At 36.0% G+C, this 21,097-nt stretch overlaps 1 protein-coding gene and 1 long non-coding RNA gene across 4 annotated transcripts in view; one reads left to right on the forward strand and one right to left on the reverse strand.

Moving 5' to 3' along the window:
• Nucleotides 1-652: 652 nt before the first annotated feature.
• Nucleotides 653-10,278, forward strand: LOC106876438 (uncharacterized). Its single transcript, XR_001410249.2, has 2 exons — nucleotides 653-1,089; nucleotides 10,158-10,278. It is a non-coding gene; the product is annotated as an uncharacterized LOC106876438 (long non-coding RNA).
• A 588-nt stretch (nucleotides 10,279-10,866) lies between these two features.
• Nucleotides 10,867-21,097, reverse strand: part of LOC106876434 (cytoplasmic aconitate hydratase) — an 82,622-nt gene continuing 72,391 nt past the window's right edge. For all 3 annotated transcript variants that reach the window (XM_052974608.1, XM_052974607.1, XM_052974609.1), the window contains 4 exons: nucleotides 18,656-18,803; nucleotides 15,389-15,511; nucleotides 11,753-11,938; nucleotides 10,867-11,371 (listed from right to left, as the gene is read on the reverse strand). In XM_052974608.1, coding sequence (XP_052830568.1) covers nucleotides 11,261-11,371; nucleotides 11,753-11,938; nucleotides 15,389-15,511; nucleotides 18,656-18,803 — 568 coding nt within the window. In that variant the 3' untranslated portion in view covers nucleotides 10,867-11,260. The remainder of the gene's footprint in view (nucleotides 11,372-11,752; nucleotides 11,939-15,388; nucleotides 15,512-18,655; nucleotides 18,804-21,097) is intronic.

Here is a 21,097-nt window from a genome sequence, read left to right on the forward strand (position 1 = left end):
CTCTCTTCTTTTCTTTCTTCCTCTCTCTCATTTCCCTCTCAGTGTTTTTCTCTCTCTCTTCTTTTCTTTCTTCCTCTCTCTCATTTCCCTCTCAGTGTTTTTTCTCTCTCTCTTCTTTTTTTTCTTCCTCTCTCATTTCCCTCAGTGTTTTTCTCTCTCTTCTTTTCTTTCTTTTTGCATTTGCCTTCAATTTCCCCTCTCTTTTTATTCTTCTTTCTCTGTCTCTCTCTGCCTCTCATCATTAGTTTACTCCTCTTTCTCCCTCTCTAGTTTTCTTTCTCTTTTCCTTTTGCTTTGATCTCCTCTGTCTATTCCTGTTTCTCTCATTCTCTCTACTCGTTCTCTTTCTCTCTTAACCTATGTCTCTTCAATGTATTTCTTTTCTCTCTTTCTAGATTTTCTTTTTCTCTCTTAACCTTGGTTTCCTTTCTCTATTTCTCTCTCACTTTCTAAATTTTCTTTCTTTTCTCTCTTAACCTTGATCTCTTCTCTCTTTCTTTTCTTTATCTCTTTTAGCCTTGGCTCCCCCTCTCTCTTTCTATTTCTTATCTCTCTGTTTCTATGTCATATTTTCTTTTTCTCTATTTCAATTACCTTTTTTTTATTCCTCTTTTCTCTTCGTCTTTCACTTTCAATTACGTTTGCACTTACCCCTACTCTCTATTTACCTTTCTATCTATCAGTTCTTTAACTTTATTCCCTCTTGCCGTTGTCTCTTACTTTCTCCGTCTCTTTTCCGAACTGGTTGCTACTGGTGAAGTCACAAGGCAAGCATATATTTTGGACAGCAGCTTGACCACATTTTAAATTTTCTTGAACCTTCCAGTGACTCATTTGTTTTAAATTTTTACTGTAGTAGTATAAGAAAGAAGGAAGAAAAAGTTATTAATATCGAACTATGATGCCCATCAAGAATAAGTTCGATTGGGACTGAGGCGATTGACTTAATTTGAGTAGTTTTTAGTGACAATATCTATCTTAACCAAGAATCACCTCATGACGTGTATGACAGCACGTCAGTATTCATTGTGTAAACGAGCAATAAATGGATAGATCGCTCGTCTGGAATATTCAAACGAAGAATAATTGGTATGTTTTACACTTGATTTAATCTGTAGAACAGGAAACATACTTCGCTGTCTTCCTCCGCTTCTCTCTCTCTTCTTCCCCACTCCTCCTTTTTCGAAAGCTAATAAATATCTTTTTCTTGGTTTACAAAAGTACACAGTAGACAGCTGGCTTCCACGGCAATTCATATTGGCATTTACAAGAACTTTACTGTATTGTTCCACTTATAGCACATGTTCTAAAAGGTGAAAATATATGAAGGTTTTGATTTTATATGCTAATTGTCTTATTACATACCAAGCGTAATAGGACAAATAACATGTAATCAATAATTTAATTTTACAAAAACCTAAGAAATCTTAGTGCTAATAGTGCATAGGCTTAAAGAAGACGTCAGGGTGGAACTGAAGATGATAAAATAGTTATTCTTGATGGAGATGACACTGATTTGCATCTCATTAGGTTGAAAAACTGTGATGCATCAACTAACAAGAGTGGTGCATCAGGCTTCAGATGAACTAAGATGGTAGCATCAGCTAAGGCCTTCTTGATTTTATTTAAAGCCGCAGACTGTACCGTGACGAGTGATAGGCTGGTGTTTTTTTATGCAATGTCGGAGAGCATCTGTAAGGGGTTACATAAGTTCCCCTGGAAGCCTATTGTTTACCTGAACACTTCATACAGCACTTTTGCAGGAATATTTAGTACCCATATCAAATATTGTACATGATATGACTTGATGCACAGACCAAATAAATATCTACTAGACAGTATTTTCAAATGATTAATAAATAAAGCATATTTGAACTAAAAAATACAAGTACCTGTTCATGTTTGTGTAGGTCTGTGTGTGTGAGCAAATATGCATAGTAGAAATATGAACATGGTGAATTTAACTATTTCTCTGTAGACTGAAAAATTGAACAGCCTTAATCGCTATTCAGATAGTATTGTGTTCTCATCAGAGGTGGCTACATTATTTGACCAATTATAATATTTTTATCTGCGTCCACTTTAGTAGGATTTTCTTCACACACACACACACACACACACACACACACACACACACGATGATGATGATGATGGAGGTACATATATATATATCATCATCATCATTCAATGTCCGTTTTCTATACTGGCATAATGGTTTGACTGAAAACGGATAAGCTGGGGAGCTGCACCAGGTTTCAATCTGATTTGGTAAGGTTTCTACAGCTGGGTGCCCTTCCTAACACCAACCACTCCAAGAGCGTAATGGATGCTTTTTACATGCCACCAGCTTGGGTGTCAGTTAGAAAACACTGGCATCAGCCACGGCAACAATCTCATTTGATTTGGCAGGTCTTCACAAGCACGGTGTTCTGCCAAAGGTCTCAGTCACTTGTCGCTGTAGTTTAGTTAATTCAAAAGTCTAAATGGGAAATATTGTTTCTTGTTTTTCCTTTTTCCTTGTATTTTGTATTCATTGCCTTGATCTTTCTGTCCCAGTTAAAAAAGCAGTTTTTAGTTTTTAAAACCAAAAGAAAGGCAATCACAATAAAATGTTAACAATATATCAACATTATTATTTCTTTAATTTTGAAAATAGCATTGGCTTCTACATGCTTAGATTTACATTCTTTGTCAGTTTTCTAAAATTTGGTTTAAAGTAACTAACAATTTCCTATTGTCATAACTTTTTCTCATCATTTTCTACTATTATTGGTTGTTCGTAAAATGTCCACTGCTGCTTTGTTTCCCTTCATCATCATCATCATCATCGTTTAACGTCCGTTTTCCATGCTGGCATGGGTTGGACGGTTCAACCGGGGTCTGGGAAGCCAGGAGGCTGCACCAGGCTCCAGTCTGATCTGGCAGTGTTTCTACAGCTGGATGCCCTTCCTAACACCAACCACTCCTACAGTGTAGTGGGTGCTTTTTACGTGCCACTGGCTCGGAAGCCAGTCAAGGTGGCACTGGCATCGGCCACATTCGGATGGAGCTTTTTACGTGTCACTACAATTTCCATTTGATTGTGATTTGATTTGATTTTGATTTTGATACCTGGAGGGGAGTGTGATGTGTTTGCCGTCCTACTTACTAGCACTTTGGTCTTTGCAACATTGACTCTAAAGGCCCTTTGATTCTAAACCTTGCCTCCACACCTGAAATTTCTTCTCTAGTTCTGGTAGTGATTCTGCTGAGGGCAAGGTCATCAGCATAGAGGAGCTCCGAGGGGCATTCTGTCTTAAATTCCTCTGTTATTGCCTGGAGGACTATGATGAATAAGAGGGGGCTGATTCTTGATGGACCCCTACTTCTACCCGGAATTCTTCATTATACTCATTGCCAACCCTAACCTTACTAACGGCATCTCTGTATAGGGCCTGTACAGCCCTTATTAACCATTTGTCAATCCCCAGTTTCCGCATTGCCCACCAGATAAGGGATCTGGAGACCCTGTCAAAGGCTTACTCCAAGTCCACAAAAGCCAAGTATAGGGGTTTATCTTTGGTTAGGTATTTCTCCTGAAGTTACCGTACCAGGAATATAGCATCAGTGGTGCTTCTACCTGGCACAAAATCGAACTACATCTCATCTAAGCATACTCTCTCCCTAATTAGTTGGGCTATGACCCTCTCCATTATCTTCATCACCTGATCCAGCAGTTTGATACCCCTGTAGTTATTTCTATCTAAAGCATCACCTTTACCCTTGTAACACTTGACTATGTTGCTGCTATGCCAGTCATTGGATATGACTCCATCATGAACTACCTGGTTTACAGGTGACTAGGCCATAGCCCACACCACCAGATGTTTTAAGCATCTCAGCAGTGATTCCTGATGGGTCGGGGGCTTTTCCTGGCTTCATACCCCTAATTGCTTTATCTACCTGGGTGCTGTCTATTCGGATAGCTGGTCCTTCAACTGGATCAACATTTGGCAGGCTCTCCTCCTCCCATTCATTCTCCACGTTCAGCAGTCTTTCATAATGGCTTCCCCAAGCCTCTTTCTTTCCAGCTACCTTCTATGTCCGAGGTCTAGCTCCTCCTCCCTCTCATATATATAGACAGACAGACAGACATGATGATGGTGTGTGAAGAAAATTCCATGAAAGTGGATGTAGATAAAGATATCATCATGATTGGTCAAATGACGTAGACACCTCTGATGAGAGCCCAATAAGGCCTGGAACTCAATGAAAGGTTGTCTATCATTTTTACAATACACAATAACATTGTTAAATTTACTGTTTCTATGTCAACTATATAGGTTTACATATATATTATATCATACCTTGATACTGTATGGACTGAGATTCTCCCTAACTGTGGAAGGCACCTGTGGAAGAGGTAGACCCAGGAAGACATTGGATGAGGTGGTAAAGCATGACCTTCGAACGTTGGGCCTCACAGAAGCAATGACAGGAGATCAAGACCTTTGGATATATACTGTGATTGAGAAGGCCTAGCAACTAAAGTGAGATAACAGCCATGGCTGATACCAATGCTGCATGTCCAGCCCATTTAATTGTACCTTTGATGCATCAGGCGATATGATATGCTTGAGAAGACCTGCTGAGTCAAGTAAAACCAAAATCGCCGCTGTGGCCAGTGCTCCCTGACTGGCTCCCGTGCCAGTGGCATGTAAAAAGCACCATCTGAATGTGGTCGATACCAGTGTCCTCTGACTGGCTCCCATGCAGGTGGCATGTAAAAAGTACTATCCAAATGTGATTGATGCCAGAGCCACCTGACTGGCTCCTGTGCCAGTGGCATGTAAAAAGCACCCACTACACTGTAGGAGTGGTTGGTGTTAGGAAGAGCATCAAGCTGTAGAAACATTGCCAGATCAGATTGGAGCCTGGTGCAGCCGCTGGCTTTCCAGACCTCAGTCAAACCGTCCAACCCATCCCAGCATGGAAAACATGTTAAACAATGATTATGATGGTGATGAAGTAACAATTGAAGGACAGGTGTCAATTCATTACAACCATTTCTAACATATTTTTTAATTGGTTAAAAAAAAACCATTGTCTTCAAATGAATACATGAATTTTACAATCAAGGACATTTAACATAATTTAAAATAATTCAAAATCCACAGCAACATACATATTCAATGATTCTGTCACTAGTTCAGTTGCAGTCAACATATATATATTAATACTGCTTCTGTTACTAAGATATATTTTGTAAGAACCTGACTGACTACTTGTATAGGCACATGCATGACTGTGATAAAAAGTTTGCTTCTCAACCACGTTTCTGGGTTCAGTCTTACTGTGTGGCACCTCTCAGACCAACCAAAGCCTTGTGAATGGATTTAGTAGATGGAAATTAAAAGAAGCCATTGTATATATATGTGTGTGTGTGTGTCTTTGTGTTTGTGTTTGTTCCCCACCACTACTTGACCACTGGTATTGGTGTGTTTACATCCCTGCAACTTAGTGGTTCAGCAAAAGTGACCAATAAAATAAGTACTGGGACTGATAAGTTCGACTAAAAATTCCTCAAGGCAGTGCCCCAACATGGCCACAGTCTAATGACTGAAAGAAGTAAAGGAATATATATATACATGTGTGTATACTAGCTGCTGAACCCAGTGTTGCTCATGTTTTCTGTGTTGAAGTTAAGCCAACCTCTCAACTTGTATTGATGTGGGTTACAAAGCTTCCTGGATATAATTCCACCTACTTTCAGCAGAGGAGGACGGGCAGCTACTGAGGACAGCCTTGATAGAAAAAGCAAAACATTTCTGCAGTGTAGGGTCTGAGATTCTGGCAGTGTTAATGTATGGTAGGCCCCTTTTCTTGGAGTGATGGACTTTTTTAGGCAGAATCCCCACCCTGCTACTTATTAGTGAATGATCTGTGTCACAATCCGCACTGTGGTAACTACGGGTCAGTTGGATAGAATTCAGAAAGGATCTTCGTGTGATGACAAGATCCAACTGATGCTAGAGTTGAGATCTTGGATGTCTCCAAGATGCCTTGTTGGCAAAGAATGTGTTGGTGATGCACAGATTATGGTATGTGCAAAATTTATACATATATATATATATATATATATATATATATATATATGATATCATCTAGTTTCAGCTATGAGCTGTGGCCATGCCATTTGGTGTTGCTACATAATTTTACTTCATGAATGCTTTTTAGGAATTGACATTTGGTGCATGAGGGAGTTTGATGCCGCTGCCCTCATCTGCACCTCCTGCCATGAAGTTGGCTCATCTGGGACACTTGAAAGTAAGAGGTCCAGCTTTATTTTGAAGACACCTACATCCACCCCATGTAGGTCTCTCAGGTTCTTCGGGAGGATATTGAAGAGCTGTGGACCTCTGAAGCCCAGGCTCTTGCAGTATCTTGTCCAACATCTTGATGGCAAATTTGGAGTCTTTGGCATTATGCAGTGGCACCCAGTTCTAGTATTTGTGTAACTCTTGTGTAACATTTTAAGAGAATGTGATGACTACATATATGATGAAGGGAACGTTAGAAACTCTATTTATCAATGTAAAATTACTTCCGGTTCTGATGTCTTTTTTTAATATGAGTAATTCTTCATCTTAGTTGTCCAAAAGAATTTCTAATCATTACTCTACATTTAAACATATCAATAAATGTAACAATACTGGGTTTAGTAAATTAATTTGGTATCTAAAGGATCATAATAAACAATATGATTTGGAATGGTATATTCTATCTAAATCATTTCCGTATGACAAAGGTAAATCTTTCTGTCCGCTTTGTAACGATGAAATGTATTTCATCTTGTTCTCAGAGAATCCTCTTGTAAACACATTTAAAGAACACGTTTATTGTTGCAAACATTGGCAAAAACATACCTTTAGTTCCTATAAGTGATTTCTACCATTCTATAAACTTCTTACATTTCACTTCCACTATATATATCTACTTCCAAGCCTTTAAGATTTATTCCTAATTTTTTACAAAAAAGGGTTCCTTATACACATTAAAATACGGTACTTATGACCTATTACTTTCTTGGTGCTGGTAGATACCAGTATGCCATGCTGACAATGCTGAATCTCATCCAGTCAACCAAAGATAGGCAACACTGAGCCTAGTTAGTACATAAATGCCTGCCCCTTTAAGTGCTCGAATCATCTTTCAGTTTGGGCAATGGATTGGCAAAGTCATTAGAGTGTTGGTGAAAATGTACTTAGTTACAGCACCTTACGTTTTGAGTTCAAATGCCACAGAGACTAACTTTGTCTTTCATCCTTCTGAGATCAATTTAAGTTGATTAATTAAACTGAGGTTGGTTTAATTAGCTATGCCCTCCCCCAAATTGCAGCATTTAGTTAGAACTCATTTCTTTTTCAGCTCAAACACTACTAAGGTCAGCTTCACCTTTCATTCTTCCAAGGTTGATGAAATAAATTGTCAAATAAGGAAGTTGGTTTACGCATTTTGTTGTTATTCCCCAAAATTTATGGCCTGATATCAACATTGGAAATTAATGTTTTGCAAAGCATAACTATGCCACATATTAGAATGATGTATAAAACAATATTAAATTTACTAAAGTAACAAAAAGGAGCAATCACCTGGTAAGGAGTTCATGGGTGGATATTCATTGTTTTGGGGTTTAAAGGTCGAAGAATAGTGTTAACAAAATAAATGAAATAAGCTACAGCTGGAATTGAAAAGGGGTCAGAGAACTGATTTGCTAGATTTACGTGCTGGTGACAAGTAACAAGCAACACCCAAACGTGGTCAGTGCCAGTGCCGTCTGACTGGCTCGTGTGCCAGCGGCACATAAAAAGTACCATCTGAACGTGGTTGATACCAGTGCTGCCTGACTGGTTCCCATGCTGGTGGCACATAAAAAGCACCCACTACACTCTCGGAGTGGTTAGCGTTAGGAAGGGCATCCAGCTGTAGAAACCTTGCCAGATCAGATTGGAGCCTAAGATAGATTTAAGACATTCCACCTGCAACCATTTAATCTTTTTACAGATATTTATGGCTACATTATCTAATTTGTCCTTTATTTTTAAGTCAGTAAGTGTGATCTGAAGATTTGGTTGCTATCTCTAGCATTTCAAGTGATCATGTAGAAACTCTCTCATTGTGATGAAGATGCTTACATTTTCCAATTTTGATATATTTGTATTTATTATCAATGTCACTTTATGATTAAATTTCATGCCTGATTTGTTCCATTTGATGTGTTTTGTTCTGGTTCTTGCTAATGCATCCATCAATAATATATTCAAGGTGAATTTAATTCATGTAATTGCAGTTATATGGAGTCTATTTATTTTTACTAAGTGTTCTGTATTCTGAAATTCTTCCCCTATTGTTCTGTTGCTTGCTCTACTAACTTGTTTGTTTTATTTATTAACAATTAGTGTTTGTTTTATTCTGTAGATTTCATTTTGTAGTGCATCGTTTTGTGAAGGAAAATCTAGATATTCTTCTGAATAGATATTTTAGAACAGACATGTAATTATGTGGACATTCACTGTCTTCGGCACTTACAGTCATTTGTTAGTGTCTTTCTTATGAAAGGACATAACATACCTACTGTTCTTTCTCTCTATATTAATGTTTAAACATTGAAGTGTAGTGTCATTTGGATTTGTACTCATTCTCTGACATGGTTTCTTTGGCTGGTTGCCATAGAAACCACTTTATAGAGTGTATTGAGTGCTTTTTACATGACATCAGCAGCAAGCAGTGTGGCCACCAAATAACTAACAAGGCAAGGTCCCTCTACTGAGCAGGGAATACTGTTGAAGGTAGTGACTTCGTGCTAGGTTATAAGAGATTAGAGTATGATGGAGAGATAGAAGCAAGTGTCTTGCTGTAGAAGAGATACAAGGCCGCCTCAGTTGGTAAAGAGAGTGATGATGGTAAAAATGTGTCATGATGTACCCTTAATTTATAGGGAAGCGTGTATAAGTGAAATGATGCAGAGGACTGGAATGCAGTGAGTACTGAACACAGGTGGAGGGAGCTGGTGTTAAGAAGATGAGTTGTGGGCAAGGGATTCATCAAGAACAGATTGTGTAGGGGCACAGACATAAATGGGATACCTTTAGGGCTCCGTTTTTGCTTAGATGGATGGGTCGACTCAAGCACAGCAAATTGGCAGTCTTTCTTGGTTGTTTGTCATCTCTTGTAAGGCTCAACATCTGGAGGTTAAAATGTTGTTGTTTTGTCCTACATCTTCCCAAGTCTTCCTCTTCCAGTTTCCATCTACATTTAGTGATTGACACTTCTTTATGCAGCTTGGTGACAGGTTTACATACATATGAATAAGGCAGCTGTCCTTATCCTTATGTATCACATGGCCATACCAGCACACTCCACCTGATGATTCTTATGCAAACTAGGATAGCTGATTCTTCTGTTAAGTCCATGTTGGAAGACCCCCCGTTTTCCCATGTATTCTCCACATTTAATAGCCTTTCATAGCAGCACTTCCATGCCTCTTTATTTTTTCAGAATCACTAAGCACAAGTGTACCAATATCCATCTACACACACTTCTTACCCATATCTTAATTCTTTCTAATACATTGTCTTGCTACCTGGAACACCTCACACTGTAGAACATTAGCAAACCAATTTCCTGTTTCTTCTTTTACTATGTAAGCCTTAGACCTAGCTTATCTTCTAGCTATCTGATAAAATTCTCTCCTGCTTCTATTTTACCAGTCTTTCCAAGCCTGTGTCTTTACCTTTATGGTTCTGTCTACTTCACTGTTCCACCACAATGTTACCCTTGGTTTGGTTGGAACTTTGCATCAACCACAGATTTAGTCTGTTGCCCACAGTAGGTTGTCCCAAAGGAACTTCCTGTTCTTTTCTACATTACATGTCGCAATTAGTTATAGCTTTATTTTATAGCTCAGTAAGCCAATATTTTGGAAGACTTTGCATAATGTGAAAAAAACAAATGGCTAATAGAATTACAATCACAATGATAAAATGTTTGATTCTATTTATTTAATTTTTGAAAAGACAATGTCACTTTCTATTGTTGTTTGCTCTGTACTGACCCAGCAGGTTTATCATCAGAAGTATTTCATTAATGGCCATTCTATTTTTTGACTTTATTTTTAGATGCCATGTATCTAGGATTGCACTTTTCAATGTGACATTCCTTTTCAGACAACAGGATGAAAGCTCAGAGAAAACATGATTGCTATTTGTGGCCTGTCAAGTAAATATGTAGAGTCTCATTTGTTTCTGTTATTGTTCATATTTGTAAATGAATGCTTCTTAATGTTCCTTTTGCTATTTTATTGCTGCTAGAATTCTTTCTATGTTATTGCCATTCATGCAGTTGTCATTGCTTTTGTCACTCATCTCACTGGTAGACAGAACAGTGTCTCTTGTTAGCTGTGATAACACATCTCTCAGGTTGTCTCTTCATTCAGTGGACTAAAAAGAGACATGTATGTTATACTTAGCAACTTGATATAATCTATGGTGGCTGATATCACAACTGACAAATAATGCTTCTTTCGTCAATTCCAACTCAATTTTTAATGTTGTGTTTATGTTAAGATGGTGAGAAAACTGGAAAATTTAAAACAATCTAAGAAAAATGAATTACTGTGTTTTGTCTATAAACAAAACACAATGGCAATACAGTGATTTGAGTTCATTAACTTTGGGTCTGTTTCAAGAAAGAAAAATCCTGTTTCAATTTGCAGGTCTCTCCAACTCATTTTAACATATCTGTATTAACATTCATATATTCATATAAATATGCTACATAAAAAAAAAATGGAAAAAAAAAAGATTAAAAAAAAACAAAATACCAAAATAAATGAAATATTAAATTTTATTAAAAAGTAGTCAGAGACCGGGATGTTGAATACTATCCATACATTGATCCTTCTGATAGCTAAAACATCAGCCTTAGACAGGATTTTTCTAGATGACCAATGTATTGATTACTGTATGTAGATATAATATTTTAAACAGTAGCATCAATAATGGCAACCTTCCTAACTGTAAACCAGTGTTAGTGAGTCTACTTAAGCATAACAAACATATTACTAATGTTACCCCCTCAATAAAGGACAGGTGTGGATTAATTTATTTAAATCTCAGAAGGCACTCGACTATCTATTACTGCTCACAAAGCAGTTTTTGAAGTAGTAATTGCTTCAATGAGATCCAGTAGAAATAAATGTCTCTATCCTTTCGAGTCAACATCATAGCATACCACGTATCATGTAATTCAAGATGCCACCATTCGAAAAGTATGTCCACTCCACATCCGTATCAAATCGTAAAAGCACCTCAAATGTCTTTCCAGTACTCAGCTGCAAATAAGAAAAAATAAAAGGATAACAATCGATGGAAATATGCAATCATATAAAGTGTATAGAAATGAAATACATCAAAAAACATTTTACATCAGAAAAAGCACAAATAATTCTTTAATCTTTTTGATATTAATCCACCTGAGACAGCTTCAAGTTTTATGACAAACTTACTACTGTTTTAAAGTGGTTTAAATTATGATCTTCCATCAAAATTTTATGCTAAATTATTCCAGCTTAATAATTAGAAAGTTATTTTCCTAAATACTTCATTATTTTAAAGATTAATTGAAACAAAGGCAGATTATGTTAACAGAAATATGGTAACAAAAGGAATAAATGTACATGAAAAACTAGGTGAAAAAACATGACGATACTTACTTCAACAGTTGTTGTTAATTGAGGTTTCATTCCTGGTGGTACAGTAATTGTATATTGTTCTTTTCCAGTCAGGCCAAGGGATTCAGCTGACTCACCTGGCAAATATTGCAGAGGAATGATACCCATCCCAATAAGATTACTGCGATGAATTCGTTCAAAGCTTTCAGCTAGCACAGCACGGACACCCTAGATGTAGAGATAAAAAGAGAACATTGTATATTATTTAACACAAACTAACAATGTTAGTTAACATGGGAAAATGCTGCAGAAACAGACATTTATATCATTCCATATTTCAACAAATTAGAAGAATGTGTAGGTTCAGATTGAGCTTGTAATTCAATTACCTAACTAAAACAATGTACAGTTCAATATTTAAGAGATGAATTATGTACATTATTTACATTTGACGGACATTTGTCCTCATCTTGTTTGTTGTTAACACAACGTTTCGGTTGAAATACCCTCCAGCCTTCATCAGGTGTCTTGTGGAAATTTCAAACCTGGGTTCTCATTCCTAAGGTATTTCTCGATGTAATTATTATTATTATTATTATTATTATTCAGGTAAAAACCTGGAATCGAACCCCAAAATTCCGAGTTCGATTCCAAGCAGTGACCTGAGTAGTAGTAGTAATAATAATAATAATAATAATAAGACTTGCTAATAGAAATTGAAAAAATGTGGCACCTCAAGGCAACTACCGTACCAGTGATAGTAGGATCTCTAGGAATGATAAAAAAAGGTACTGAAACCTATTTGAAAATGATACCAGGCTTACCATCCCTACAGGAAGTGCAAAAAATCATGTTAACTGGAACGACTCATGTACTGAGAAGAGCATTATCGCTGTGAAAACAACAACCATTCATGATTTTTTTTTTTTTAAATACATATTTTACCTGTGAATTTGCGTGTGTAAACTGGGAATGCATACAACAAGTTTCTCTGCCCTAGGTGTACGAAAAACACTCGGCGAGAAATGGAAGAAAATTTGAAGAAAGAAGAAAAACAAAACACAATAATAATAATAATAACAACAACAACAACAACATTGAGAAATACGTTAGAAATAAGAACCCAGGTTCGAAATTTCCCCAAGACACCTGAAGAAAGCTGGAGGGTATATCAGCCGAAATGTTGTGTTAACAACAAATGAGATGACGACAAATAACCATCAAATGTAAATAATGTAAAACAATGCAATGTTTTAATGTTTGCATATGCCACTTCAACTTATATGTCGGAAAATAGGGTAGTAATCCTTCTAAGATTTATGACTTGTAGACATAACAACTAAAGAGGAAAGAATACATGAAGAAATAATCAGTTGCACCAGCAGTGGCTCAAGGAACTCAAATACAGCCAATTCTCAAAGCAGATCTTTGTAATTACAAGAGTTCTTTTAAATACTGATCATGGAACAGGACTTTACTTAGGTTTTCACTTGGTACATGCAGACAAAAAGTGTGAAATATCTCACTTTAGAGTGTAACAAAATAGTTATGGAAGGATTTCAACCAACCAACTAAATGTCAGGAATTCAAAATCTACAACTGCATTGCTTAATAAATGGCATAGCTAATATCTATACACAAATATATTGAGATGAAGTCACTGGAAAATTTGTTAGAATCATTTTAACTCTAATTTAAAGGTTAGGCTTTACATAAACTGATCAAAACTGGAAAATATATCCCTGCATTTGAAAACACAAATGAAAAAAATGCAATCAACATAGAGGGAATTAGCACAATACAGTTGCCTTTATTGAAATAAATATTGACACTTCAACCATAAGGCATTATATCCTGAAAATTCTCAAAAGAACTATAAAATATTGCAATTTAAATAACTTAAATTCAATTCTGTTGTCTATAATTTGAAAACAAAAGAACAAAAAAACAACCTTTTCTTATGTTCCTTAGGTGCCACATTTTACAACAAAGAGGTCCGATGCCCTGAATCATCACTGCTGCTATCCATGTTTTTTTTCCATGCTGGTATGGTTTGGATGGTTCAACAGGTCAAATGACCATGTTTTGCACCAATGTCCCAATTTTGGCATAGTTTCTTCTTTGGTCGGATGCTCTTCATAACACCAAATACTTTACAGTGTACTGGATGCTTTTTACATGGCAACAATATTATAGAGGTTACTTGGCTCTGAAGCTCCTAAATTATTACTGCTAGATCCAATTTACCAACTATCTAGAGTGTACTAAATACTTGTTTTTGTGGCACCAGTGAAAGGGAATTCTCATGGCAGATGAAACAGATTTTAGACTTGAAACAAATGGATAAATTGGGTATTGCTACAGGGATTTCAGTAGCAAATTTATTGTTAAAACACTGTGCCATACAATTCAGTATGCAATAACATGTGAAATTATATAAGATTTTGTAATGAAGATGTTTACATAACAATGCTTCATCTGGCAATACTCCATGAGAGGTTTATTGGGTGTTACGCACCAATGGGATTATAGTAGCATAAGAAATTTTCAGATGAAAGATAATTAAATATCCAATTTGATTCATTTAGGGATGGTAGGGTTAGTATGAGTTAGTAATCTATCAAAATCATTGATCTCACATGCTAAACAGGCTCATTACTTTCAAATGAAAGGATAAATTAAAAGTGGGAGTGTACATTAAGCTAACAGGAGTGGCTGTGTGGTAAATAGTTTGCTTATGAACCACATGGTTCCAGGTTCAGTCCCACTGCATGGCACCTTGGGCAAGTGTCTTCTACTATAGCCTCGGGCCGACCAAAGCTTTGTGAGTGGATTTGGTAGACAGAAACTGAAAGAAGCCTGTCATATATATGCATGTATATATATATATATATATATATATATATATATATATATATATATATATAAACGTGCATGTATGTATGTGTGTATATATGTTTGTGTGTCTGTGTTTGTCCCCCCCCCCCAACATCGCTTGACAACCGATGCTGGTGTGTTTACGTCCCCATAACTTAGTGGTTTGACAAAAGAGACCAATAGAATGAGTACTAGGCTTATAAAGAATAAGTCCTAGGTTTGATTTACTCGAATAAAAGCGGTGCTCCAGCATGGCCACAGTCAAATGACTGAAACAAGTAAAAGAGCCAATCAAATCATCAACTACAAAAGGTAGACAGTCACCATATTCAATCTCTAACAGAGAATGTTTATACATCTATTAAATTCAAAGTGGATGAGGAGAGAATTATTGATTACAATAGATAAGTTAACATTAAGCAATTCTTATCAACAATAATAGTGACCTATGCCTTGCCATTCTCTTATAAGCTGGCATTGTAAAATAATGTCACTGACTAAACACTGTCAATGGTTATGTCTGCTGTGCAATTCATTGTATAAAAGACCAGAGGAATAAGTATCATACTTGGAAATAAGCAAGGGTTGGAGACATGAGGGGCATCCAGCTATGGAATATTGCCTCAATTTAGTCTCATCCAACTCATGCCAGCATGGAAAAAACAGCTGTAAAAATGATGATCATGAAGAAGATGATGATGAGGACACTGATTGAATGCTTTTGTTATACTTTCAAAAAAACCAGATTAACAGGTGGATTCATAATAAACATGGCAATTCAAACAAAACTTGTCAACTTACCAGCATTGAAGGCCCTTTAGCTGCCCAGTCTCTGGAAGAACCAGAACCATATTCTTTTCCTGCTAATATGATAACACTATTATTGCTTTGCTTATATTTTTCAGCTGCATCAAATACATCCATCTGAAGAAGATAAAAAAAAAAAGCATTTTATATATGAGGTCTCATTAAAATTACAGCTAGGATTAGAAAATATTTTTTCCCTAAAAACTTATAGGGCAATCCAACTCTAGAGATGACTCTCATTTCAGTTTGAAAAGACATGTTTAAAGTGCACCAGGGTTGCTTATATAATTCCTGAAAATGATATCATAGTGGATTTAAGGATAAAAAAAAAATACTGACATAATATACATCTTACAAATTACATTGAATTGCACAATGTAATTTCTGATTCAAAAATCCATAGTAGCTTGAAGACCAGCAAAGGTTTTGAATTTGGAATCAAACATAAATTAAAAGAATAAATTCTTTTTTTAAATCTAGGACTCAAAATTTATCAAAAACCAACCACAATATTTACATTCGATGGGTATTTGTCGTCATCTTGTTTGTTGTTAACACAACGTTTTGGCTGATATACCCTCCAGCCTTCATCAGGTGTCTTGGGGAAATTTCGAACCTGGGTTCTCATTCCTAAGGTATTTTTCGATGTTATTATTATTATTATTATTATTATTATTATTATTGTTATTGTTATTGTTCAGGTCACCGCTTGGAATCGAACTTGGAATCTTGGGGTTGGTAGCCCACGCTCTTAACCACAACACCATATGCCCGTGGGTGTAGTGGTTAAGAGCGCGGGCTACTCACCCCAAAATTCCGAGTTCGATTCCAAGCAGTGACCTGAACAATAACAATAATAATAATAACATCAAAAAATACCTTAGGAATGAGAACCCAGGTTCGAAATTTCCCCAAGACACCTGAAGAAGACAGGAGGGTATATCAGCTGAAACGTTGTATTAACAAACAAGATGAGGACAAATATCTGTCGAATGTAAATAATGTACATAATTCCTCATCTCTTAAATATAGAATTGAACCAACCACAATGCCTATATTAAATGGAATTCAATGCAAAGTAACCATTTAATAAGATAAATTTCATTGCTAATACAATAAAAACATTTGCATATTGGGAAATCTAGAATAAAACAGATTTTTAAGTAAACTGTAAAACTTTGGTATATTTCTTCAGTAGTTCTTTAATAGCAATAACCACACTTACATGTGTAACATTTACAAAAATGTACAAGTATTGTATATTTTACTGTAGCTAAAGGAATCTTAAGTCACCTCCTACTAGAGGGAGTCTTTTTTGCCTCTCATTATTTTGCAAGTTATTTGACAACATTCACCCGTGCCAGTGTCACGAAACAAGCCCCAAGTACACTCTGTAAAGTGGTTGGCATTAAGAAGGACAGCCAGCTGTAGAAACCATGCCAAAGCAGACATTGGAGCTCAATTGCAATGCCCTGGTTCATTGGATCCTGTCAAATAGTCCAACCAATACCAGCATGGAAAATGGACATTAAATGATTATGAAACTGGCATTCTAAAACTCTGTTTAAGGCAAATGCTTAAAACATTTTAAACCTACCTCACTTGCATCACTCAGAAAGGTAGAGAAAGACAAAGAACTTGTGTTGGCACTTAGGAGAAATATACATTAAAGATATAAAAAATAACCATTTAGGGGTGTTAGCTCTAAGATTAATACACAGGGTTACAGAAACTGCTTGTCTTGAAGATGGGATATGCAGTTATATATACTACAATATCTAATGCTAAGTACTCAGAGAACAAAAGTTAAAGAATTTGCCATTATAAACATATAATTTCAAACAACATTACCGTGAGCTAACAAAGGTTGATATTCTTAGTTATCAAAAAAAAAAAAAAAAGCTGTCTACACATACATATATAGCTTTAATCACTAAACCTTATTCCAAGTAAAAAGAACTAAGCATAAGACAAAAGAAGAGACACTGAGATTTCAAAATACATGTTTAACTACATTCATCCTTAAAAATTCTTAAATTGTATTTTGTTTTATTTTCAACTGATTTCAAGTGTCACAACATCCTTTTGTTGCCTTAAAGATTCATAAAATAATGCTGTAAAATGATGACAAGTCCAGCACTAATAACACTAACTGAACTAAAGAGAAACAAAAGATGCATTCATCTTGCTTATAATCGTTTCTGAGGAACTTTTGCAGAAAAGAGGTATACATGAGTGAATCAACCTGATTATATTACTGGTATTTATTTTACTGACACAGAAGGGGTGAAAGGTAATGTCAACTCTGGCAAGATTTGTGTATATAATACGTTTATCTTCTCCTTTCGTCAGTGTCAATGTACGAGGTGGTATCGAAAATCTCCTGGACTAGTTGTGTTTTAATAAAAAATAACTTATTTACCTAAGTTTTAATATCATCTCCTTCAAAATAGTCACCTTGCACCGGTTCCTGCATTCCTGCCACTTTTGGAATCTGGCCTGGAAATTGTTTTTTGTAAGTGAGTGCGATTTGCTCTTGGTCTCGACAAGTGTTAAAATGGCAACCTTTGAGCTCGGTTATAGGGTGCAATGATGTCGTGAAGAATCCAATTCTTTGTGGTCCACAGATACAGTCGCTTTCGCTGAATGTCCTCCCTCAAATGCTTCAAAACGTTGATTGTCCTCCAATGATCCTTTTGATGACTTTTCCACATTTCTGGGGTGTGACGCTCATGGCAAGACTTCCAGATTGCTCATTGTCTTCCAGGGATGTTCTTCCACTTTTGAAGTGCCTGTGTCACTTGAAACATTGCGTTCGATCCATTGCCTTGTCACCATAAGCTTGTCAAAGCATGCTCAATGTTCCTGTAGCAGACTTCCCAAGCTTAATGCAAAATTTCACACTGGCTCTTTATTCCAACTTTCTGTCCATGACAAAAATTGCAAACTACAGCATACATGTGATCACAAAAACACAAATTTCACTGAAGTAAACACAGTGATGCCACTCAGCACGCTGCCTCATGAAGGTCACTGCACATGCAACCATGTACTGCCACCTGTTGGTGCATTACAGAACTAGTCTGGTAACATTTTGATACCACCTCATATATTCTTATTTCCATTTCATGAACACACAACTCAGAGAGCCTTTCTGTTTGACATTAATAGATAATCATGCTCTATTTCAAATAATCAGACTTCTAATTTTAATATCATACCACACAAATATTAAATCTATATAGAAAAACAGTCACTTACTGTGGCTCCAGTTGGTATGTGTAGAGTTTTAGGTCCTGGTTTAGACATAAATTTATTGACAAGTCTTATATTTGCAAAAGTGCCACGAACCATGACAGCATCATTACCTCTGCGAGAACCATAAGAGTTAAATTCTCGAGGTTTCAGGCTAGGAAAGAAAACACGTGAATCTTTATTAGCACAAGCATTTTTCTTTATTTAAAACACAAAAAGATAAATGTAAGAAAAAAATTAATTAAAAAAGTACTTAACAACAAACAGGCAATCAGGCAAACTGACTTACATGAAAGTAGAATAGGAGCAACAAAACTCAATAATACGGCTGCATTAAGAATTATATAACATCTAGTTATATGCCAACATAACAAATATTTTTTTACTACCACCTACGCATCAAAAAATTAATCATTGCAAACCATACAAAAAAATTAACCAAACTGACACACCAAACTGAAATTTACTGCTTTTCCAAATTTAGTAATTGTCGTGATTTTTATCAATTCTATGTACATAGGTACAGACAACAAATATACTTCCCACCTGACTTCACTGAAAAAGTCATCTATATATATAAAACGAAGGATATGTGTGTGTAGTATGTATGCATTTCTACAGTTTTCAACTGATTTTCACCAAACTTTACACACATATTACTTTTCATGTACTATAACATTTTGCCCAGAGCTTCCATGTAAAGCGAGAAACCAAGGGAAAAGGTGCTTTACATAGGTTTTTCTCTAAAAACTACAGTTTTTAACCAATTCTCTCCCTTTGACTTCTGCAGTTTTCAACTGATTCTCTTGCTTACATATATTCTCTCTCACCCTCTCTAAGTCTATGTCTGTTTCATTCACTCACACTATTTGTATGTTCTCCCTACAACATTACCTCACTTATTAAAAATTTTTTGCACTCTATCTATTTACATTTCTCCCTCTATCAAAAACCATTGTGATACAGCCGATAAGCCTTCATTACTAACCAATGAGAATTCAACCACGTCACTGAGCATGCGTTAGAAAAAGATATTCTAAAGTGGCTCAAGGTTTTTCCACTCAACCTATTTTCTTCTAGAGTTTTATCTGCTGAAATGGATTTGTAATTTCTGTTTACAAATTTTCTTTCTTGTGTGATATAATATCATTTCACTTTTATTCTTCTACTTTTGTATATGTGTTTGCATGTTTGATATGTCAAAGGATATTTTATACCATGGCGACAACATCACATATATGAGTGTGTATGTGTGCATGTCTCTCTTACTATATGTATGTGAGAGTATATGTGTGCATATCGTCACATTTTGTATATGAACGTGTATGTGCCTGCGAGTGTGTGTGTTTGCGTGCCCATTATGTACATTATTAAGCACACACATACATATACATGTGTGACAAGGACAGCTGGAGATGAAACTCGACAAAAAACAATTACGTGAACGGTCCAAGTCATATAAAAATACACATCTACCGTTCAATTAACAGTTCATAATTATCACGGCAGTTGCAAGGTATTTAGTTTGCTTATATTTGGTTAATTCACACTGCTTACAAAAATATAGACATACTACATACATAGAACTGCTTACAAAAATAGAGATTAATGTATATTTTTTTCTATGTTCATAATTCTTTGCTTAAAATACTGAAAAAAAATATGCCACCAAAGAAAAGACATAATCTCTCCAGAAACACCTATAAAGTAAGGAGGTGTGCAGAAAACCAAAGGCAAGAGTCTCAAGAGATAAGGGACATGAGACTTTCTCGACATCAGTAAAGGCATGCTGCAGCATGTCAGATGGAGTCCCAAGAGAGAAGGGAGATGAGTCTTTCTCAAGATCAGCAAAGACATGCTGCACCACTTGATGCTGAATCATTAAAACAATGTTTAGCATGCCAGATTACACAGAGGTCCAATAGAATAGCTCTCAGAAACAGACCACATACAAATTATTTCTCACAACACCTGGAGCTGCTTTCAGAAATTATCCAACACACTCTTATAAAAATGATAATTATGTCAAAATTGGTGAGCTAAACTATGCAAAGCTTTAAAATTTACTCCACAAATGTTTTGCTGTCAATGTTGCACTTTCCTGTATCACTTGTTTCAACGTAACTGTAATATATATATATATATATATATATATATATATATATATATACACACACAAGCTATGCCATTTTAATACTGAGCAATGCTGGGTATCTCTGCTAGTCTAAAATACAAAAATGAAAAAAAAGAAAATAATAGACATAATCATCCTTGATACATCTGCCTATATTCTGAATTGTTCCAAGTGCCAAAAGCACAATACTCTTGTTTTGAAAATCTGAAAATTATCCCCCCATTGACACTGGGAGACAAAATGACCTCAAAGAGGATTATAGGAAGACCGAACATATTCAACTGAAACACAATCTCACCCACTTCAAAATAACT

The sequence above is a fragment of the Octopus bimaculoides genome, chromosome 18 (assembly GCF_001194135.2).
Source record: "Octopus bimaculoides isolate UCB-OBI-ISO-001 chromosome 18, ASM119413v2, whole genome shotgun sequence".
NCBI lineage: Eukaryota > Metazoa > Mollusca > Cephalopoda > Octopoda > Octopodidae > Octopus > Octopus bimaculoides.